Source organism: Engystomops pustulosus, chromosome 7 (assembly GCF_040894005.1).
Source record: "Engystomops pustulosus chromosome 7, aEngPut4.maternal, whole genome shotgun sequence".
Classification (NCBI taxonomy): Eukaryota; Metazoa; Chordata; class Amphibia; order Anura; family Leptodactylidae; genus Engystomops; species Engystomops pustulosus.
In genome coordinates, this window is record NC_092417.1 from 1281474 (window position 1) to 1301453 (window position 19980).

The 19980-nt window shown below is 40.0% G+C and overlaps 1 protein-coding gene across 1 annotated transcript in view; it reads right to left on the bottom strand.

Annotated features, from left to right (window-relative positions):
* LOC140069090 (aspartate dehydrogenase domain-containing protein-like) overlaps positions 1-19980 on the bottom strand; it is a 56304-nt gene that overhangs the window by 25340 nt on the left and 10984 nt on the right. Inside the window, exon 2 of the mRNA XM_072114413.1 lies at positions 9710-9783. Coding sequence (XP_071970514.1) covers positions 9710-9761 — 52 coding nt within the window. The 5' untranslated portion in view covers positions 9762-9783. The remainder of the gene's footprint in view (positions 1-9709; positions 9784-19980) is intronic.

The window sequence follows — 19980 nt, forward strand, 5'->3', positions numbered from 1 at the left end:
CATTGGGTTAACTTGGTGGAGGCTGGGACCGAGTCTGACCCTGGGGCTGGTCATATACTGCCGACGCCGAGGATTGCGGGGCCTACCTCGGTCCAGGTCTCAAAGGCCTACTATGCCTCCTCCTCCTCCCACCCCTCCTCCACCTCCTCCTCCGAATTACCATCTGTGGGCATGGCGCCATCAGTCGGTAGCTCTAGGCACAGCAGCAGTGCTATCGCTAAGCGACAGCAGGCGGTGCTCAAACTGCTGAGCCTAGGCGATACAAGGCACACTGCCCAAGAGCTATTACAGGGCATCACGGCGCAGACTGATCTGTGGCTGGCACCGCTGAACCTGAAGCCAGGCATGGTTGTGTGTGACAACGGCCGTAACCTGGTGGCGGCTCTGTAACTTGGCAGACTGACACATGTGCCTTGCCTGGCTCATGTGTTAAATCTCATAGTTCAGCGTTTCCTCAAGACATACCCCAATCTGTCTGATTTGCTCACGAAGGTGCGCCGCATCTGTGCGCATTTCAGGAAGTCCAGCACAGATGCTGCCACTCTCAGGGCAGCGCAGCGCCGCCTCACCGACTGTTGTGCGACGTGCCCACGAGGTGGAATTCAACACTGACCATGTTATCCAGAGTTTACCAGCAGCGCAGAGCGATTGTAGACTGCCAGATGTCAACTTCCACCAGAACTGGTAGTCAGGTCAGTCAGCTTCCTCAAGTCTACAATGAGGAGTGGACGTGGATGTCTGATATCTGTCAGGTGCTGAGTAACTTTGAGGAGTCAACACAGATGGTCAGTGGTGATGCCGCCATCATCAGCCTCACCATCCCGCTGCTTGGTCTGTTGAAAAACTCTCTGGTCAGCATGAAGTCAGAAGCTTTGCGCTCGTCACAAGAGACGGGGGAAGAAGATTCCCTTGTTGATAGCCAAAGCACCCTTAGGTCTGTTTCTCAGCGCATATCGGAGGAGGTGGAGGTGGAGGAGGATGAGGAGGAAGAGGAGGAGAATGTTGGCGAGACAGAAGAGGGGACCATTGTTCAGTCCTTCACTGTTCAGCGTGTATGGGCAGAAGAAGAGGAGTTGGAGGAGTTGGAGGAGGAGGAAATGGACAGTCAGGCCAGTGAGGGGAGTGAATTCTTGCGCGTTGGGACTCTGGCGCATATGGCAGATTTCATGCTAGGCTGCCTATCCCGTGACCCTCGCGTTCAAAGAATTTATTCCAGCACCGATTACTGGGTATTCACTCTCCTGGACCCACGGTACAAGCAAAATCTTTCCACTCTCATCCCTGGAGAGGAAAGGAGTGTGAGAATGCATGAATACCAGCAGGCCCTGGTGCACAAGCTGAAACAGTATTTCCCTTCTAACAGCGCTAGCGGCAGAGTGCGTAGTTCTGCGGGACAAGTAGCGAGGGAGAGTAGGCGAGCAGGCAGCTTGTCCAGCACTGGCAAGGGTACGCTTTACAAGGCTTTTGCCAGCTTTATGTCACCCCAGCAAGACACTGTCACCTGTCCCCAGTCTCGGCAGAGTAGGGCTGATCTTTACAGAAAGATGGTGAGGGAGTACGTAGCTGACCATACCATCGTCCTAAATGATCACACAGCTCCCTACAACTACTGGGTTTCAAAGCTGGACATGTGGCACGAACTGGCGCTGTACGCCTTGGAGGTTCTTGCCTGCCCTGCCGCTAGCGTGTTGTCCGAGCGGGTTTTCAGTGCAGCTGGTGGCATCATCACCGATAAGCGTACATGCCTGTCGACTGACAGCGCTGACAGGCTGACGCTTATCAAGATGAATAAAGCCTGGATTTCTCCGCATTTCCATTCTCCACCAGGTGAAAGAAGCTGAACCTGAATAATTTATGCACTCCTCCTCCTCATTGTCCTCCTTCTCCTCCTCTTTGTACACTAAAGAAGAGGAAACTGGCTATTTTTTTGCCAGGGCCAACTGGCTCTGGCTATAGTACTCTATGTATTTAATTTTTCTGGAGGGCCAACTACCCTGTCCTCTGTTTTAAACAATTTTTGGGAGTGCCACATACAGGAACTCAATCTATGTAATTTTTCTGGAGGACCAGCTACCTGCTCCTCTGGTTTGAAAACTTTTTTGGACTGCCACATACAGGCACTCAATTTATTTAATCTTTTTGGAGGACCAGCTACCTGCTCCTCTGCTTTGAAAACGTTTTTGGACTGCCACATACAGGCACTATCCAAATTAAATTGTCTCCATAGCAGCCTCCACACGTCGTCTTTTTAGCTGCCTTCACACGTTGTCTCCATTGCTACCTCCACACGTCATCGCCATAGCTGCCTCCAAAAATAGTCCATATAGCTGCCTCCATACATGGTCCCCTTATCAAACGAGCTGTGTCAGGCAGAATTTTGGATTGTTTTCATGGCTTCCATGTTAACATTGTCGCCACCCTGCTGTGTAAGCCACAAAATATACTGGAAAACTTTTATCATTTACCAATATTATTTCAGCACTTCTTGCGCATCTGTTTACATTCCCCTCACCCGCCAGAACCCAAACTTATAAGAACGCTACTACACTTGATCTTATACAAAAGGTTCTTAGAAGTGCTGTTTGGGGAGTAGCCTAGAGACAGGGGCTTGGATTGGCGAAAGCTCGCCTGGCAGCGGAGCGCCAGCTCCATGCCAAGATCCAACTAACATAGTTTTAACTGCAGCACCTTTAATCTACTACTAGTTCACTGCCTCCATACATGGTCCCCTTATCAAACGAGCTGTGTCAGGCAGAATTTTGGGTTGTTTTCATGGCTTCCATGTTAACTTTGTCGCCACCCTGCTGTGTAATCCACAAAATATACTGGCAAACTTTTATCATGTACCGATATTATTTGAGCGCTTCTTGCTCACCTCCTTTGGTTCCTCTCTGCCACCCATTGGTTTTAAGCCTGAGTCCATTTGGGGTATGTTGCCAAGACACTCTCTAGCCTGCCGCTGCTGCCGCTGCCTCTGCATGCCGTCCCCTATAGTGTCAGGGTCAATTATTGGATGTTTTAGATGCTATCTAGCTTCATTCTGTCACTCTGTCATGGCCATGCTGTTGCCCATAATTTTGGCATAATGGTGCGATTAGGCAGCCTCAGAGGCATCCATGCATGCTGCCCCTGCTGTTTCCTGTCCATTTCCGTGGTGTTTCCATCCTTTTCTGAGGTTCCCAGGTGCTTGGCCAAGCTTCCCTGTGCAGATCCTTGGTCCCCTTGAAAAATGCTCGAGTCTCCCATTGACTTCAATGGGGCTCGTTATTCGAGACGAGCACTCGAGCATCGGGAAAAGTTTGTCTCGAATAACGAGTACCCGAGCATTTTAGTGCTCGCTCATCTCTAATCGTTAACCATGCTTTGTCTGTCGAATCTAGCCACCAGTGTTTGAGTTGGTCTAGTATTGCTGCTTTATGATAGTCTTTGAGGTCTGGTAGCCCAAGTCCTCCTATTTTCTTATGTTTTGTCATAATGGATAATGATACCCTTGGTTTTTTCTGTTGCCATATATAATTCTGAAGATTCTTATTATTTGCTTTGAAGAAGTTATTTGGTATTTTAATTGGAACCGTTCTGAACAGATACAGGAATTTCGGGAGTATTACCATCTTAAACGATGCTATACGGCCAAACCACGTTAGCTGATGTCTTGAATATTTTATGTATAGTGCATTAATAGTGTTGGTTATATGGGCAAAGTTTGTGTGGTATAGTTTTTTATGGGTATGTTAGCTGTATTCCTAAGTATGTTATGTTTTGTGTTTGCCAATCTAGGTGGAATTTTTGTCTTAGTATGTTCTGTTCTGCGTCTGGGATTTTGACTGGTAATATTTGCGATTTGTTTGCATTGATTTTATAGTGTGAAATCTTTCCAAAATCTTCTACTATTTCAAAAAATTGGGCAATGAGGTGTCTGTCTTGGTCAGCGATAAAACTATGTCGTCAGCGAAAAGAGCTATTTTATGTTCTATTCTTCCTATCTTGACTCCTAAAATGTAGGGATTATTCCTAATTGATTCTGCTAGGGGTTCAATCGAGAGGGTAAAGAAAATGGGTGATAAAGGGCAGCCCTGTCTAGTTCCATTTGATAGTGTAAGTTTTTGGGATAGGGTTTTATTGGTGTATACGTATGCTGCTGGGTGAGAATATAAGGCCTTGATTGCTGACATTATTGGGCCTGTTAGTCCATATTTTGTCAGTTCACTCAGAATTTCAGCGGACGTTCCAGTCTGTTTCCAGGTGTTGAGAATTTCTTGTTGTAGATTTCGGATGATGGTCTGCAGTGATATTCCATGTTTTCAGGATTTCCATACCTGCTTCTGTGGAGTTGATTGGTATGATGGAGTTGAATCTCTTGACTAGGAGTTTCGTGGGAAATCCCCATCTGTAGGGGATCCCATGGTTTCTAAGGAGGGTTGTTATTGGAGTGAATTCTCTCCTTGCTTGTAGCGTAGCCGCAGATAAATCTGTATATAATTTTATGTTCTCGTACGGTTGTGGCAGGTTTTGTATTTTCCTTGACTGTGATAGCAGGGCATCTTTTACGTGGAAGAAGGTGAACCTGGCCAGAGTGTCTCTAGGGACTGTATCGGGGAGGTTAGGTGGTTTTGGTACCCACCTCGTGGGGGTGCTGAGGGAGGGGGGATCTCGATCTGACCTGGGTCAATGTCGTTCTCCTGCTCGCGTTCCGCCTGTGGGATCTTCAATGCCGCTCCTCTGCTCCTCTGCTGGCTGCGCTGAGGGAGCGGTTGCGGTGAGCGCTGCTGTGTGGGACCGCCTGGCGCCATTTTTAGAGTTCCTGGGCGCCGCGGAGCTGTGCTGCCTGGGTGTTCTGTCGGCTTCTTTAGCCGATCGCTTCCTGCCTGCCGCCTGCATAGTTAGCCTGCATTGTCGGGATGGCTCTATAGAAGTTGTGTTACATACGTTCAGGGGTAAAGTTTCTATAGGGGGGTCATTTATGCGGTGTTACTATTATTTAGGCCTCTCTGTCACTTGAAGGCTGAGTCGTCCCTCAAAATGTGAGTTTTGGGGATTTTCATGAAAATGAGAAAAATGGTACTGCACCTCGTAAGATCCGAGAAAAATGACAGGTTGCATAAAATATCATCCGACATGAAGCAGCCATCCCGGGAATGTTACTTAATCAAGATTTTTGGGTAGTTTTACTTCCTGTCTGGAAAGCAGAACATTTCAAACTTGGAAAATGAAGAATTTTTATGAACTTTTGCCAAATTTTCACTTTTTTCAGACCGAAACGCAAAATGCATCACTTAAATTTTACAACTAACATGAAGAACCCCAGCAGAGTCCAAGCCCAGCAGAGTCCAAGCCCAGCAGAGTCCAAGCCCAGCAGAGTCCAAGCCCAGCGTGGTCCAAGCCCAGCGTGGTCCAAGCCCAGCGTGGTCCAAGCCCAGCGTGGTCCAAGCCCAGCGTGGTCCAAGCCCAGCGTGGTCCAAGCCCAGCAGAGTCCAAACCCAGCAGAGTCCAAGCCCAGCGTGGTCCAAGCCCAGCAGAGTTCAAGCCCAGCAGAGTCCAAGGGGAGGTGACTAAAGCTTTCTGAAGTCAGATGATGTGACCCTTGAGTTTGGCGCCGCATAAGGGTGATGGCAGACGTGCCGTCTCGGCGGCGATCGGAAACAAGCTGCCGGTGTTTTGTATTAATTTAATGCAAAACACCGGTGGCTCGTTCACGATGGCAGGAGTTTCCATTGAAACGCCAATGCGAACGGGCCGCGTCTGCCCCGGTGGGTGTGGCTTGGTCTGCGTTTGAATTTACTCTACTTCTTTGACACAATCCCTTAGATATAGTGGAATGACTGGTCTCTAAGAGTTCTAGAGCTGTGGTATTTCCATATGAGGTTGAAGCCCAACTGGTGAATGACGTCTGAGTGTCCTGGTCTGGGGGATCCGGCCAGAAGTAGCTGCAGCTACAGAAGGAGCCAATAAATGTGTTCAAAGGGAGGAAATGTGAATGCAAGTAAATGACTAAATGTAACGAGTGGATGAGCACAGTTATTGCCATGTGCTGGCTGGCCTAGGGCATTGACCTACTAGACCTTGTACAGCTCTCTGAGTGACAGCTGTAGCTGGACTCTGCAGGACACTTCCCCTCACTAGACTATCTTTATATTTAGTTGCACATTCTAACTTTCTCATCAGCATTATGTAAAGGACATCATGTGTTCTCTTATGTCACCAGTCACATGTCTATGTAGATTGTGAGGGGCCGTCCCAGGATTTCACTACATATAATAAAGATTATAATGCTCTGGGGGAAGAAACGAGATGGAGCCCTAACACGTGTCACCTGTCTCTACCCCCACCATCTCCCCAAGGGAGGGAGATGCGGCAATGCTGAGAACCACAAAGGTGCAAATTATTATAGCGTATAGCAGATTTATTTATAGTTTATAGCAAAACATAAAAGAATAAGCAAATTAATCTAGAATTGTGTTTTTAGGTGCCAGGGATCCGCAGATATTCAAGTTTAAAGTGAGAATTTCAGGTGCGATTTATATATATAACAATCACTCCCAATGGCAGATTAACAGTTAATATCTCCGTTTTCCTGACACTTAGAAACACAAATTTAGATTAATAAAAAAGAGATTCTAAGTGTTACAGAGGCAAACATATCGCCCCCTGAATGGTCCCCCCTCCAGATTCATCAGGCTGCAGGGAGAATTTGCTGCACCTCAGATTTAATGTTACTACATTCTGATAATATCAACTAATATTCATGTTTTTAACCCTTCTCTATGCAGAACTATTGTATTACGCAGCAATCTCGCACCCACATTGTGACACCCGCTGTAATGCAGCAATCTCGCCCCCACATTGTGCCCCCCACTGTAATGCAGCAATCTTGCCCCCACATTGTGCCCCCCACTGTAATGCAGCAATCTCGCCCCCACTGTAACGCAGCAATCTCACCCCCACATTGTGCCCCCACTGTAACGCAGAAATCTCACCCCCACATTGTGCCCCCCACTGTAACACAGCAATCTCACCCCCACATTGTGCCCCCCAATGTAACGCTGCAATCTGACCCCCACATTGTGCCCCCCGTTGTAAAGCAGCAATCTCGCCCCCACATTGTGACCCCCGCTGTAACGCAGCAATCTCGCCCCCACATTGTGCCCCCCACTGTAATGCAGCAATCTTGCCCCCACATTGTGCCCCCCACTGTAATGCAGCAATCTCGCCCCCACTGTAATGCAGCAATCTCACCCCCACATTGTGCCCCCCACTGTAACGCAGCAATCTCGCCCCCACATTGTGCCCCCCACTGTAACGCAGCAATCTCGCCCCCACATTGTGCCCCCACTGTAACGCAGAAATCTCACCCCCACATTGTGCCCCCCACTGTAACAGCAATCTGACCCCCACATTGTGCCCCCCGCTGTAATGCAGCAATCTCGCCCCCACATTGTGTCCCCACTGTAATGCAGCAATCTCGCCCCCAGATAATGCCCCCACTGTAACGCAGCAATCTCGCCCCAACATTGTGCCCCCCACTTGCTCACTTCTCATTCCCGTGCAGCAGTCTTACCTTCTACTCGACATTGGCTGCAGCTCTGAAGCCGGCAAGCACTATGACATCATCACATTGTGCCTGTGGAACTGCTGCTAGTTCCTTGTGATCCTGGTCCTACAACATGTCCCCCGGTCATGGCACATGCCAGCAGAGAGATGTTCTCCGGTCATTGGACCTGCCAGCAGATAGATGTCCCCCGGTCATGGCACCTGCCAGCAGATAGATGTTCCCCGGTCATGGCACCTGCCAGCAGATAGATGTCCCCCGGTCATGGCACCTGCCAGCAGATAGATGTTCCCCGGTCATGGCACCTGCCAGCAGATAGATGTGCCCCGGTCATGGCACCTGCCGGCAGAGAGATGTTCCCCGGTCATGGCACCTGCCAGCAGATAGATGTGCCCCGGTCATGGCACCTGCCGGCAGAGAGATGTTCCCCGGTCATGGCACCTGCCAGCAGATAGATGTTCCCCGGTCATGGCACCTGCCAGCAGATAGATGTGCCCCGGTCATGGCACCTGCCAGCAGATAGATGTCCCCTGGTCATGGCACCTGCCGGCAGATAGATGTCCCCTGGTCATGGCACCTGCCGGCAGAGAGATGTTCCCCGGTCATGGCACCTGCCAGCAGAGAGATGTTCCCCGGTCATGGCACCTGCCAGCAGAGAGATGTTCCCCGGTCATGGCACCTGCCAGCAGATAGATGTCCCCCGGTCATGGCACCTGCCAGCAGAGAGATGTCCCCCGGTCATGGCACCTGCCAGCAGATAGATGTCCCCCGGTCATGGCACCTGCCAGCACAGAGATGTCTCCCGGTCATTGGACCTGCCAGCACAGAGATGTCCCCCGGTCATGGCACCTGCCAGCACAGAGATGTCCCCCGGTCATGGCACCTGCCAGCACAGAGATGTCCCCCGGACATAGGACCTGCCAGCACAGAGATGTCCCCCGGTCATGGCACCTGCCAGCACAGAGATGTCTCCCGGTCATTGGACCTGCCAGCACAGAGATGTCCCCCGGTCATGGCACCTGCCAGCACAGAGATGTCCCCCGGTCATGGCACCTGCCAGCACAGAGATGTCCCCCGGACATAGGACCTGCCAGCACAGAGATGTCCCCCGGTCATGGCACCTGCCAGCACAGAGATGTCCCCCGGACATAGGACCTGCCAGCACAGAGATGTCCCCCGGTCATGGCACCTGCCAGCACAGAGATGTCCCCCGGTCATTGGACCTGCCAGCAGAGAGATGTCCCCCGGTCATGGCACCTGCCAGCACAGAGATGTCCCCCGGTCATTGGACCTGCCAGCACAGAGATGTCCCCCGGTCATTGGACCTGCCAGCACAGAGATGTCCCCCGGACATTGGACCTGCCAGCACAGAGATGTTCCCCGGTCATGGCACCTGCCAGCAGAGAGATGTCCCCCGGACATTGGACCTGCCAGCACAGAGATGTCCCCCGGTCATGGCACCTGCCAGCAGAGAGATGTTCTCCGGTCATGGCACCTGCCAGCACAGAGATGTCCCCCGGTCATTGGACCTGCCAGCACAGAGATGTCCCCCGGTCATTGGACCTGCCAGCACAGAGATGTCCCCCGGTCATGGCACCTGCCAGCACAGAGATGTCCCCCGGTCATGGCACCTGCCAGCACAGAGATGTCCCCCGGACATAGGACCTGCCAGCACAGAGATGTCCCCCGGACATAGGACCTGCCAGCACAGAGATGTCCCCCGGTCATTGGACCTGCCAGCAGAGAGATGTCCCCCGGTCATTGGACCTGCCAGCAGAGAGATGTCCCCCGGTCATTGGACCTGCCAGCACAGAGATGTCCCCCGGTCATTGGACCTGCCAGCAGATAGATGTCCCCCGGTCAAGGCACCTGCCAGCACAGAGATGTCCCCCGGTCATGGCACCTGCCAGCACAGAGATGTCCCCCGGACATAGGACCTGCCAGCACAGAGATGTCCCCCGGTCATTGGACCTGCCAGCAGAGAGATATTCCCCAAGAGTCTTCTTCCAAACAACACCAGTACATTTGCGAGTAGACGCTCTTTGGCTCCTCATGTCCCTTGGTCCCACAAGCATAATTATGTCCTATTCTACCTCACATGCTACAAACTGTGTGCTATGTAATCTACAGGTGAAAGGACATAACTCCTCCCACAAGACTTACCCACATGGCCGTAGCCCACAATTCCGATCCGCCATTTCCTCTCTACTGACATCTTGTCTCATCAGCTGCAGTCCCTAAAGGCAAGAAAAGGTAGATGTGTATATGTGTGTGTATGTAGATAGATAGATGTGTGTATGTAGATAGATGTGTATATGAAGATATATTTGTGTATATGTGTGTGTATGTGGATAGATGTGTGTATGTGGATAGATGTGTGTATATGTGTGTGTGTATGTAGATAGATGTGTGTATATGTAGATAGATGGGTGTGTATATGTAGATAGATATGTGTGTGTATGTAGATAGATGTGTGTGTATGTAGATAAATAGATGTTTGTATGTAGATAGATGTGTGTATGTGGATAGATGTGTGTATATGTGTGTGTATGTAGATAGATGTGTGTATATGTAGATAGATGGGTTTGTATATGTAGATAGATATGTGTATGTAGATAAATAGATGTGTGTATGTAGATAGATGTGTGTATATGTGTGTGTATGTAGATAGATGTGTGTATATGTGTGTCTATGTAGATAGATGTGTGTGTACGTATGTATGTGGATAGATGTGTGTGTATGTGGATAGATAGATATGTGTGTATGGGGATAGATTTGTGTGTATGTAGATAGATGTGTGTATATGTGTGTCTATGTAGATATATGTGTGTGTTTGTATGTATGTGGATAGATGTGTGTGTATGTGGATAGACAGATATGTGTGTATGTGGATAGATATATCTGTGTGTATGTGGATAGATATATATGTGTGTATGTAGATAGATTGGTGTGTATGTAGATAGATGAATGTGGATAGATATATATGTGTGTATGTGGACAGATGTGTGTATGTAGATAGATGTGGGTATATGTGTGTGTATGTAGATAGATGTGGGTATATGTGTGTGTATGTAGATAGATGTGGGTATATGTGTGTGTATGTAGATAGATGTGGGTATATGTGTGTGTATGTAGATAGATGTGTGTATATGTGTGTGTATGTAGATAGATGTGTGTATATGTGTGTGTATGTAGATAGATGTGTGTATATGTGTGTGTATGTAGATAGATGTGTGTATATATGTGTGTATGTAGATAGATGTGTGTGTATGTAGATAGATGTGTGTATGTAGATAGATGTGTGTGTATGTAGATAGATGTGTGTGTATGTAGATAGATGTGTGTGTATGTAGATAGATGTGTGTATGTAGATAGATGTGTGTATGTAGATAGATGTGTGTATATGTGTGTGTATGTAGATAGATGTGTGTGTATGTAGATAGATGTGTGTATGTAGATAGATGTGTGTATGTAGATAGATGTGTGTATGTAGATAGATGTGTGTATATGTGTGTGTATGTAGATAGATGTGTGTATATATGTGTGTATGTAGATAGATGTGTGTATGTATGTAGGTGGATAGATATGTGTGTATGTGGATAGAAATATATGTGTGTATGTGGATAGATATATATGTGTTTATGTAGATATATATGTGTTAATGTAGATAGATGTGTGTGTATGTAGATAGATGTGTGTGTATGTAGATAGATGTGTGTATATATGTGTGTATGTAGATAGATGTGTGTGTATGTATGTAGGTGGATAGATATGTGTGTATGTGGATAGATAGATATGTGTGTATGTGGATAGAAATATATGTGTGTATGTGGATAGATATATATGTGTTTATGTAGATATATATGTGTTAATGTAGATAGATGTGTGTGTATGTAGATAGATGTGTGTGTATGTAGATAGATGTGTGTATGTAGATAGATGTGTGTATGTAGATAGATTTATGTAGGTAGATAGATGTGAGTATGAAGATAGATGTGTGTGTATGTAGATAGATAGATGTGTGTATGTAGATAGATAGATGTGTATATATGTGTGTATGAAGATAGATGTCTATATATATGTATGTAGATAGATAGATGTGTGTATGTAGATAGATAGATGTGTATATATGTGTGTATGTAGATAGATGTGTGTGTGTATGTAGATAGATGTGTGTGTGTGTATGTAGATAGATGTGTGTGTATGTAGATAGATGTGTGTGTATGTAGATAGATGTGTATATATGTGTGTATGCAGATAGATGTGTGTATGTAGATAGATGTGTTTGTATGTAGATAGATGTGTATATATGTGTGTATGTAGATAGAAGTGTGTATGTAGATAGATGTCAGTGTATGTAGATAGATGTGTGTGTGTATGTAGATGGATGTGTGTGTATGTGAATAGATAGATGTGTGTATGTGAATAGATAGATGTGTGTATGTAGATAGATAGATGTGTGTATATAGATAGATAGATGTGTATATGTAGATGAACGTGTGTGTATGTAGATAGATGTGTGTGTATGTAGATGGATGTGTGTGTATGTAGATGGATGTGTGTGTATGTAGATGGATGTGTGTGTATGTAGATGGATGTGTGTGTATGTAGATATATGTGTGTGTATGTAGATAGATGTGTGTGTATGTAGATGGATGTGTGTGTATGTAGATGGATGTGTGTGTATGTAGATGGATGTGTGTGTATGTGAATAGATAGATGTGTGTATGTAGATAGATGTATGTTTGTAGATAAATAGATGTGTGTATGTAGATAGATGTGTGTGTATGTAGATAGATGTGTGTGTATGTAGATAGATGTGTGTGTATGTAGATAGATAGATGTGTGTGTATGTAGATAGATAGATGTGTGTGTATGTAGATAAATAGATGTGTGTATGTAGATAGATGTGTGTGTATGTAGAAAATTTGATGTGTGAGCATGTAGATAGATGTGTGTGTATGTAGATAAATAGATGTGTGTGTATGTAGATAGATGTGTGTGTATGAAGATAGATGTGTGTGTATGAAGATAGATGTGTGTGTATGTAGATAAATAGATGTATGTGTATGTAGATAAATAGATGTATGTGTATGTAGATAAATAGATGTATGTGTATGTAGATAAATAGATGTGTGTGTATGTAGATAAATAGATGTGTGTGTATGTAGATAGATGTGTGTGTATGTAGATATATGTGTGTGTATGTAGATAGATGTGTGTGTATGAAGATAGATGTGTGTGTATATAGATAGATGTGTGTGTATGAAGATAGATGTGTGTGTATGTAGATAGATGTGTGTGTATGTAGATAGATGTGTGTGTATGTAGATAGATGTGTGTGTATGAAGATAGATGTGTGTGTATGAAGATAGATGTCTGTGTATGTAGATAGATGTGTGTGTAAGTAGATAGATGTGTGTATGTAGATAGATGTGTGTGGATGTAGATAGATGTGTGTGGATGTAGATATGTGTGTGTATGTAGATAGATGTGTGTGTATGTAGATAGAAAGATATGTGTGTATGTATATAGAAAGATATGTGTGTATGTATATAGATAGATATGTGTGTATGTAGATGGATGTGTGTGTATGTAGATAGATGTGTGTGTGTGTGTATGTAGATAGATGTGTGTGTATGCAGATAGATGTGTGTATGTAGATAGATGTGTATATGTAGATAAATAGATGTGTGTGTATGTAGATGGATGTGTGTATGTAGATAGATGTGTGTATGTAGATAGATGTGTGTGTATGTAGATAAATAGATGTGTGTGTATGTAGATGGATGTGTGTGTATGTAGATAGATGTGTGTGTATGTAGATAGATGTGTGTGTATGTAGATGGATATATGTTTGTGTATGTAGATACATGTGTGTGTATGTAGATAGATGTGTGTGTATGCAGATAGATGTGTATATGTAGATAAATAGATGTGTGTGTATGTAGATGGATGTGTGTGTATGTAGATAGATGTGTGTGTATGTAGATGGATATATGTTTGTGTATGTAGATACATGTGTGTGTATGTAGATAGATGTGTGTGTATATATATATATATATATATATATATATATATATATGTGTGTATGTAGATTGATGTGTGTGTATGTAGATAGATGTGTGTATGTGAATAGATGTGTGTATGTAGATAGATGTGTATATGTAGATAAATAGATGTGTGTGTATGTAGATGGATGTGTGTATGTAGATAGATGTGTGTATGTAGATAGATGTGTGTATGTAGATAGATGTGTGTGTATGTAGATGGATGTGTGTGTATGTAGATAGATGTGTGTGTATGTAAATGGATAGACGTTTGTGTATGTAGATACATGTGTGTGTATGTAGATAGATGTGTGTGTATGTAGATGGATAGACGTTTGTGTATGTAGATACATGTGTGTGTATGTAGATAGATGTGTGTGTATGTAGATGGATAGACGTTTGTGTATGTAGATACATGTGTGTGTATGTAGATGGATGTGTGTGTATGTAGATGGATAGACGTTTGTGTATGTAGATACATGTGTGCGTCTGTAGATAGATGTGTGTGTGTGTATGTAGATAAATGTGTGTGTATGAAGATAGATGTGTGTTTGTAGATAAATAGATGTGTGTGTATGTAGATAGATGTGTGTGTATGTAGATAGATGTGTGTATGTAGATAAATAGATGTGTGTGTATGTAAGTAGATGTGTGTGTATGTAAGTAGATGTGTGTGTATGTAGATAGATGTGTGTTTGTAGATAAATAGATGTGTGTGTATGTAAGTAGATGTGTGTGTATGTAAGTAGATGTGTGTGTATGTAGATAGATGTGTGTATGTAGATAGATGTGTGTATGTAGATAAATAGATGTGTGTGTATGTAAGTAGATGTGTGTATGTAGATAGGTGCGTGTGTATATATAGATAGATGTGTGTTTGTAGATAAACAGATGTGTGTATGTAGATGGAAGTGTGTGTATGTAGATATATGTGTGTGTATATAGATAGATGTGTGTGTATGTAGATGGAAGTGTGTGTGTATGTAGATATATGTGTGTGTATGTAGATATATGTGTGTGTATGTAGATAGATGTGTGTGTATGTAGATGGAAGTGTGTGTGTATGTAGATAGATGTGTGTGTATGTAGATAGATGTGTGTGTATGTAGATAGATGTGTGTGTATGTAGATAGATGTGTGTGTATGTAGATAGATGTGTGTGTATGTAGATGGAAGTGTGTGTGTATGTAGATAGATGTGTGTGTATGTAGATATATGTGTGTATGTAGATAGATATGTGTGTATGTAGATATATGTGTGTATGTAGATAGATGTGTGTATGTAGATAGATGTGTGTGTATGTAGATAGATGTGTGTGTATGTAGATAGATGTGTGTGTATGTAGATAGATATGTGTATGTAGATAGATGTGTGTGTATGTAGATAGATATGTGTATGTAGATAGATATGTGTGTATGTAGATATATGTGTGTGTATGTAGATAGATATGTGGGGAACCTGCTTGTGGCAGACGGGTGGTGTATTATGGCTAAAGGTATGCTCCTATTTTAGGATTTGCACATGCATTGAGCACTTTATATACCCATAGGGAACCTATGTACCAGTGGCGTAACTAGGAGAGGCTGGGCCCCATAGCAGATTTCTGCATGGGGCCCCCTTCCCCTTAAAAAAATATACATATTTAGGCAGCATTCACATAAACGTGTGCCCGCCCGGCTATAGCCTGGCAGGCACAAGTCTGGCGCGCTGGAGAGGAGGAGAGGTATATCCGGCAGCAAATTTGCAGTCAGATATACATCCCTCATATGTTCTTGTGAATGTTCCCTTATACGGACATGTTTATACAATTACACAAATTTATACACTGATATATACACACCTTAATATACTTATATACACATAAAGTTCTACACTCGTATACTATATTCAGTATATAGAGCATATACATACATACTATAAGCACAGCGTATACAAAAACACACATATAGTATATATATATATATACACAATATACACAGTATATACATATATACACACAATATACACAGTATATACATATATACACAATATACACATATATACACAATATACACATATATACACAGTATACACATATATACACAGTATATACATATATACACACAATATACACATATATACACAATATACACATATATACACAATATACACAGTATACACATATATACACAGTATATACATATATACACACAATATACACATATATACACAGTATACACATATATACACAGTATACATATATACACAATATACACAGTATATACATATATACACAGTATACACAGTATATACATATATACACAATATACACATATATACACAATATACACAGTATACACAGTATATACATATATACACAGTATACACATATATACACAGTATACACAGTATATACATATATACACAGTATACACATATATACACAATATACACAGTATACACATATATACATATATACACAGTATATACATATATACACAGTATACACATATATACACAATATACACAGTATATACATATATACACAATATACACAGTATACACATATATACACAGTATACACATATATACACAGTATACACAGTATATACATATATATACACAGTATATACATATATACACAATATACACAGTATATACATATATACACAATATACACAGTATACACATATATACACAATATACACAGTATACACATATATACACAATATACACAGTATATACACAATATACACAGTATATACATATATACACAGTATACACATATATACACAGTATACACAGTATATACATATATACACAGTATACACATATATACACAATATACACATATATACACAGTATACACATATATACACAGTATACACAGTATATACATATATACACAGTATACACATATATACACAATATACACAGTATACACAGTATATACATATATACACAGTATACACATATATACACAGTATACATATATACACACAATATACACAGTATATACATATATACACAGTATATACATATATACACAATATACACATATATACACAATATACACATATATACACAATATACACAGTATACACATATATACACAATATACACAGTATATACACAATATACACAGTATATACATATATACACAATATACACATATATACACAATATACACAGTATATACATATATACACAGTATACACAGTATATACATATATACACAATATACACATATATACACAATATACACAGTATACACATATATACACAGTATACACATATATACACAGTATATACATATATACACAGTATACACATATATACACAGTATACACAGTATATACATATATACACAGTATACACATATATACACAGTATACATATATACACAATATACACAGTATACACATATATACATATATACACAGTATATACATATATACACAGTATATACATATATACACAATATACACATATATACACAGTATACATATATACACAATATACACAATATACACATATATACACAGTATACACAGTATATACACAATATACACAGTATATACACAATATACACAGTATATACACAATATACACAGTATATACACAATATACACAGTATACACATATATACACAATATACACAGTATATACACAATATACACAGTATATACACAATATACACAGTATATACATATATACACAGTATACACATATATACACAGTATACACATATATACACAGTATACACAGTATATACATATATACACAGTATACACATATATACACAGTATACACAGTATATACATATATACACAGTATACACATATATACACAATATACACAGTATAAACAGTATATACATATATACACAGTATACACATATACACAGTATATACACAGTATACACATATATACACAGTATACACATATATACATATATACACAGTATACACATATATACACAGTATACACAGTATATACATATATACACAGTATACACATATATACACAGTATATACATATATACACAATATACACAGTATATACATATATACACAGTATAAACAGTATATACATATATACACAGTATACACATATATACACAGTATACACAGTATATACATATATACACAGTATACACAGTATATACATATATACACAATATACACAGTATACACAGTATATACATATATACACAGTATACACATATATACACAGTATACACATATATACACAGTATACACAGTATATACATATATACACAGTATACACATATATACACAGTATACATATATATACAATATACACAGTATATACATATATACACAGTATAAACAGTATATACATATATACACAGTATACACATATATACACAGTAAACACAGTATATACATATATACACAATATACACAGTATATACATATATACACAATATACACAGTATATACATATATACACAGTATACACATATATACACAGTATACACAGTATATACATATATACACAGTATACATATATACACAGTATACACAGTATATACATATATACACAGTATACATATATACACAATATACACAGTATATACATATATACACAGTATAAACAGTATATACATATATACACAGTATACACATATATACATATATACACAGTATACACATATATACACAGTAAACACAGTATATACATATATACACAATATACACAGTATATACATATATACACAATATACACAGTATATACATATATACACAGTATACACATATATACACAGTATACACAGTATATACATATATACACAGTATATACACAGTATACACAATATACACAGTATATACATATATACACAATATACACAGTATATACAGTATACACATATATACACAGTATACACATATATACACAATATACACAGTATATACATATATACACAGTATACACATATATACACAGTATACACATATATACACAATATACACAGTATAAACATATATACATATATACACATATATACACAGTATACACATATATACACAGTATACACATATATACACAATATACACAGTATAAACATATATACATATATACACATATATACACAGTATACACATATATACACAGTATACACAGTATATACATATATACACAGTATACACATATATACACAGTATACACAGTATATACATATATACACAGCATATACATATATACACAATATACACAGTATATACATATATACACAATATACACAGTATATACATATATACACAATATACACAGTATATACATATATACACAGTAAACACATATATACACAGTATACACATATATACACAATATACACAGTATACACATATATACACAGTATACACATATATACATATATACACAGTATATACATATATACACAATATACACAGTATATACATATATACACAGAATACACATATATACACAGTATACACAGTATATACATATATACACAGTATACACATATATACACAGTATAAACAGTATACACAGTATATACATATATACACAGTATACACATATATACACAGTATACATATATATACACAGTATACACATATATACACAGTATACACATATATACACAATATACACAGTATATACATATATACACAATATACACAGCATATACATATATACACAATATACACAGTATACATATATACACAATATACACAGTATATACATATATACACAATATACACAGTATATACATATATACACAGCATATACATATATACACAATATATACAGTATATACATATATACACAGTATACACATATATACACAGTATATACAGTATATACATATATACACAATATACACAGTATATACATATATACACAGTATACACATATATACACAGTATATACAGTATATACATATATACACAATATACACAGTATATACATATATACACAATATACACAGTATACACAGTATATACATATATACACAGTATACACATATATACACAGTATACACATATATACACAGTATACACAGTATATACATATATACACAGTATACACATATATACACAGTATACATATATACACAATATACACAGTATATACATATATACACAGTATACATATATACACAATATACACAGTATATACATATATACACAGTATAAACAGTATATACATATATACACAGTATACACATATATACATATATACACAGTATACACATATATACACAGTAAACACAGTATATACATATATACACAATATACACAGTATATACATATATACACAATATACACAGTATATACATATATACACAGTATACACATATATACACAGTATACACAGTATATACATATATACACAGTATACACATATATACAC